The sequence below is a fragment of the Triticum aestivum genome, chromosome 3A, assembly GCF_018294505.1.
Source record: "Triticum aestivum cultivar Chinese Spring chromosome 3A, IWGSC CS RefSeq v2.1, whole genome shotgun sequence".
In the NCBI taxonomy this organism is placed as follows: Eukaryota; Viridiplantae; Streptophyta; class Magnoliopsida; order Poales; family Poaceae; genus Triticum; species Triticum aestivum.
The window spans coordinates 9,878,151-9,883,232 of NC_057800.1; the positions used below are offsets into that span (position 1 = coordinate 9,878,151).

At 38.6% G+C, this 5,082-nt stretch overlaps 1 protein-coding gene across 1 annotated transcript; it reads right to left on the minus strand.

Moving 5' to 3' along the window:
* Positions 1–360: 360 nt before the first annotated feature.
* Positions 361–4,798, minus strand: LOC123056584 (wax ester synthase/diacylglycerol acyltransferase 11-like). Its single transcript, XM_044479936.1, has 7 exons — positions 4,457–4,798; positions 3,591–4,211; positions 2,568–2,634; positions 2,406–2,479; positions 2,071–2,262; positions 1,808–1,945; positions 361–564 (listed from the first exon to the last, which is right to left on the minus strand). Exons 1-7 carry the CDS (start codon positions 4,796–4,798, stop codon positions 382–384), a joined length of 1,617 nt encoding a protein of 538 aa, XP_044335871.1. The 3' UTR covers positions 361–381.
* Positions 4,799–5,082: the final 284 nt, after the last annotated feature.

Below are 5,082 nucleotides of genomic sequence, written 5' to 3' on the forward strand. Positions count from 1 at the left end.
TCACCTTTCATGGCTGACGCACTTGGGAGCATCGCATACTCTTTCTATCTTGAACAAATAATAGTGCCCCGAAATAATGGATATAGCCACCTACACGGTGGATTTGCACAAACTGACTCATCATAGTTGAGCTTTTCATTAAAAAAAACTAGGAGCCACACAGTCAAGCCTTTGACCGACTATTGATAACTGATTATGTGGTGGTAGAAAAGGGTTTGAACCCAAAATGTACAGTTATTGGTATCTGTTAAAGTACACATAAGACACACTTGCAATTAAAATACACACAAGATACTAGTATTACACATAGTTGCATATATATATATATATATATATATATATATATATCATTTTTTATATGTCCACCTATCCAATTATCTATTACTCAGTCACACCGTTATGGTTCGAAGTTGTCAACATCTTCAGGGCTGCCGCATTCTTCATAATCCTGATGGACTCAACAAAATCACCCAAAAGTTGATGACAATCTTGAAATTGTTCGTCATCAACTGCGAGAACTACCTTGATATCACTACCATAATTATGGTAGTGCACAGTCAAAGCCTGCATACAGAAATCCAGACAGTTAGAGGAAACATGGAGTAAAATGAAGAGAAAAGTATATTTTTTGTCCCTCAATTTTTGGCGGAGTCTAGATTTGGTCCCTCAACTCCAAAACCGGACAACTTGCACCCTTAACTTCTCAAACGGGACAAGATTCATCCCTGGTCATGGTTTTGACCGGTTTTGGTGCTGTCCCACCCCGGTTTTGACCGTTCCGACTCAAATTTGCCTACCTTTTCCAAGTCCAGGTACTGTTTTCAAATTCGGTTACTTTTTTCAAATACGTGAACCTTTTTAAAATTTGTGTACTTTTTTTAAATCTGCGTACTTTTTTCCAAGTTCATGTACTTTTTCAAATATGTGTATTTTTTAAGCTCATTTAGTTCTTTTAAGTTAATTTAATTTTTTAAAATTGATGTACCTTTCATATTCAAGTACATTTTCCTGAAAGAGTTCATGAATTTGAAAATTTTATGCGAACTTGAAAAAAGTACGTGATATGGACTTCTTTTGCGCAAAAATATGTGGATTTCAAAAATTATTTCAACTTGAAACAAGTACGTGAATTTCATACAAAGTTCATGGATTATAAAAGGAACATGGATTTGAAAAAAAATGCGGACTTTGAAAAGTATGTGGATTTGAAATAAGTATGCGAATTTCAGAAACAGTTCATGGTTTTGAAAAATACTTGGATTTGATAAAGTTACACAAACTAGGGAAAATACGGGGATTTGGAAAAAGTACGTAAATGTTAAAAAATCATGGATTTGAAAAAAGTACGTGAATTTCAGAATAGTTCGCTGATTTAAAAAAAGTATGTTTATTTTTAAAAAATACGCGACCTTGTAAAAACTACGCGGAGTTGAAAAGTGTATGTGAATTTTAAAAAGTTCACGGATATATATATATATATATATATATATATATATATATATTTTACAGGAATATGAGTGAGCACCGGTCAAAACCGGGGTGAGTCAACACCAAAAACCGGTCAAAACTGAGTCCAGGGACGAATCTTGTCCGGTTTCGGTAGTTGGAGGTGTAAGTTGTCCGGTTTTGAAGTTAAGGGACCAAATCTAGACTTCACCAAGAGTTGAGGGACGAAAAGTATACTTTTCTCTAAAATGAATAAACACAAAGCTAGTTTTGTTTTTGCAGACACATGATTAAGAATGTTATTGTCATAAAGTGAGATAAGAGGGCATATGTTTTGGATGTAAGAACATGGATGACTTACTTGTGGTTGGCCATAGATGCTAGGTGCCATGAAGGCAACTGGGTGCCCACATAACGTCATATGTTCAGCTGGCCCAATTGCATTCGAAAATATTATGGTTGTACGTGTTAAAAAGCGGTGAAAGATAAATCTTCCTGTCTGCTTTCATGAAAAATCGTTACAATTAATAGAAACATGAATAAATAGACACAATGCTTGTTCCAGGTATGTGCAATGTAATCATGGGAATAGCATATAATGTACAAAAGGAGCAGGTAATATACCTTCAGACCAAAGTTTTTGACTAAGAATTCACCAATCACTCGTGTGAGCATCACTGCTAAAGACTTCTTTTTCCTATTCATGAACCTTTTTGCCTCGTGAACATACTCAAGGGGATCATCTTTCAAGGTTATATTAAACGGGCAGATGAGGCCGGTAAGTTGATTTCCTGTCTCTACCCTGGTAACATATGTCTGTTCATAGTTGAGAAGAAAATCAATGAATTTGTATAATGAATTATAGAAAACTGTGATGAAGCTCATGGTACTACATTTATATTTATATGTCACTCAATTAATATTTATTACTTATCTGCAGCGAGAAATGAAGTTCTTACTTGTCTGGTAGACACCGGCCTTGCGTCGACAAGGACACATGACCGCAAACCAATTCTCTTAGTATTACTCTCACCTAATATTGAATATTAGAAAGCAAAATGGTAAAAAAATGCATGTCTACAGAAAAAACATCCGTTGTCGTTATCATAAAAAACACTTACCAGACTTTCTAAAGTAATATTGTGAAAGAGCCGCCGAAGTCACACCAACTAGCACATCGTTTATAGTCTGTGATAACGAACAAGAGGGACACAAAATGTAATATATATGAGTCAAATCAAGATGCGACATCGAGCAAGCGAGATTCATTTATATACGGCTTGAATAGAGGATCATGGCCATGCTACTCAATAACTAGTCATGAAACCCACACATTGTGTGGGCAACATTTATTTTATTTTTGTAATTCCAATATTATATGTTTTCCATAAATTGTTTTGAGGACACTTTAAAATGCAAAACTAATTTTTGTTGTGTTACCCATTTTATAATGTCCACTTTATTAGTTTTCAACATTGGTCAAAAGGTTATCTTGAAAACTGCCAAAGTATAAGGTAGACTTTTGTGCATGTGATTTATATTGAAAATATTTATAAAGACCTATGCATTTGCGTGTGTAGATTTTCTGAATAATATTAAAATTTCAAGTTCTTGTAGTCATTATTTTTCAGTGTATAAGCAGCATTAGAACTGGCATTATTGTGAAAATGTGTGAACAAAATGATACTGCTTTCACTTGGTCAATAGTATTTCTTATATTAATAGGCAAAGTTAGAAAAGGACCAATTGAATTGTAATTGACTTTTATTCCTGTAAGCTGTTATCTATCGTTTAATAAATCATGGTAGAATAGATACTATGTACAAAGATTAAACGAGTTAGGTACCCAGTTCATGAAAGCATTGTGACGACCATATATTTAATATTAATACCTTTGGAAAATCCTATATTTCAAATCTAATCTTGTCATAAATTTATTGTTTTGAGAGGATTTAAAATATAAATTAATTTTTGATATTTTTTATCGCATGCCATAATAACCATTTTAAAATATCATTTTCACCTTTCCTCAACAATTTGTCTAGATAATTGCTAACATACTAAAAAAGCATGTAGTCCTTGGATAGGTGATTCCAATTGCTATCTGTAAATACATGAGAAAAAAGATCAGCAGCTTTACGCACGCAATTCATGGCAGTATTGATGAGCTTGACGTCGTCAAAGCTAAGGGTACGATGCACGAAACGCTTGCGGCGACGAGACTCGCCACCATCCCGCGGACGGGTGAAGAGCGTGGGTGGGTCACTCAAGAACAGGATTGTTGCAACAATCAACGTCATGTCCACGAGTGTGTGCCAAGCCAGCACAAAACATGACCAAACCCACGCGAACAGCGCAAGGTAATCACCCGAAGACAGCGGAGGCCGTGGCGGCAGCTGGTAGATCGCGCCCGTGCGCTTGGGTGGTGGCGGCATAGCTGGCAGCCTTGCTGGATTGACCATGCTGCGCGACGCTGCCACAAGGAGCGTCGTGATGGACGTGCCGTCGCCAATGGAGTGGTGCAGACGGAGCACCACCGTGGAGGCCGCCTCGGAGGTTGGGAAGTCGAGGAAGTGGAACTCCCAGAAAGGACGACACATGTCCATCGGGAGCAGGGACAGCGATGCCACGTAGTCCTCCACGGCCTTTTCCGGATCGGATGCCACGGCAGCAGCATCCAGTCTTGGGATGACGATGTGGTCGTCCACATTTACAGCCGTTTGCACCCATCGCGGATTGCCATCCTTGGCGGACTCGTCCATTACCTGTACATGCAGGTGTTAAAAAGGTAAGAATTTGATGCATAAAATACAGCTATATTTTCAGTTAATGCCATCGTATAAATACTCACAGGATAAGGGTAAGGATATGTAGTATGTTCTGTATATTGTTGCAATATAATATGGATATGTATCTTAATTTATATACAAGCCAACTCACAGGATAAGGAACAACTCAAACCAAGTTGGAAACATATGTGAATGCCACAAATAAAGTTTTAGAAAATTACTGGAATACAGCGGAAGCGTGGCAGACGAGTAACTAGTTCTGTTTCGATGCCGGCACGGAAGACAGGCAGGTTCACCGGCGTGCCGAGCCCCATCACGAGGACGATGCAGATACCCATCTCTTCCATACCTCTTCCGGTAGGACTCATGGGCTCCTCCGCCATGGAATGGTCGGCACATTCCATCTCCGTTGGCACGTGGACAGAGAGCGGACGGCTTGACGGAGTGACTACGTTCGTTGTTGCTTCCACGAGTGGCCACTCTCGATTGTTAATTGCAACGTCTCTGGACTCGGTAGGTGCAATATATATATTCTGCAGGGAGGCAAGGTCCCTCTCGTGCATCCTGTTTATCTTTAGAGACAGAATTTAGTGCCCACCGTGTGTGATGTTCTCTCAGGTCTGTTTCATTGAGATCGTATTGTCGTGTTTGGTTTCACATTAAGTGAGACGAAGCTATCAGAAGGTGCAAATATGGATGAAAAGATACAAATTGGGTAGAGGAGTAGGTGGGCAGCAGAGGGGAGTAAATAGCCGGAGGAGGACATGCATGGCGTTTACACTTACTCTCTCCTTTCCATACTGCGCTAGTGTCAAAAACGCTCTTATATTATAAGACAGAGGGAGTA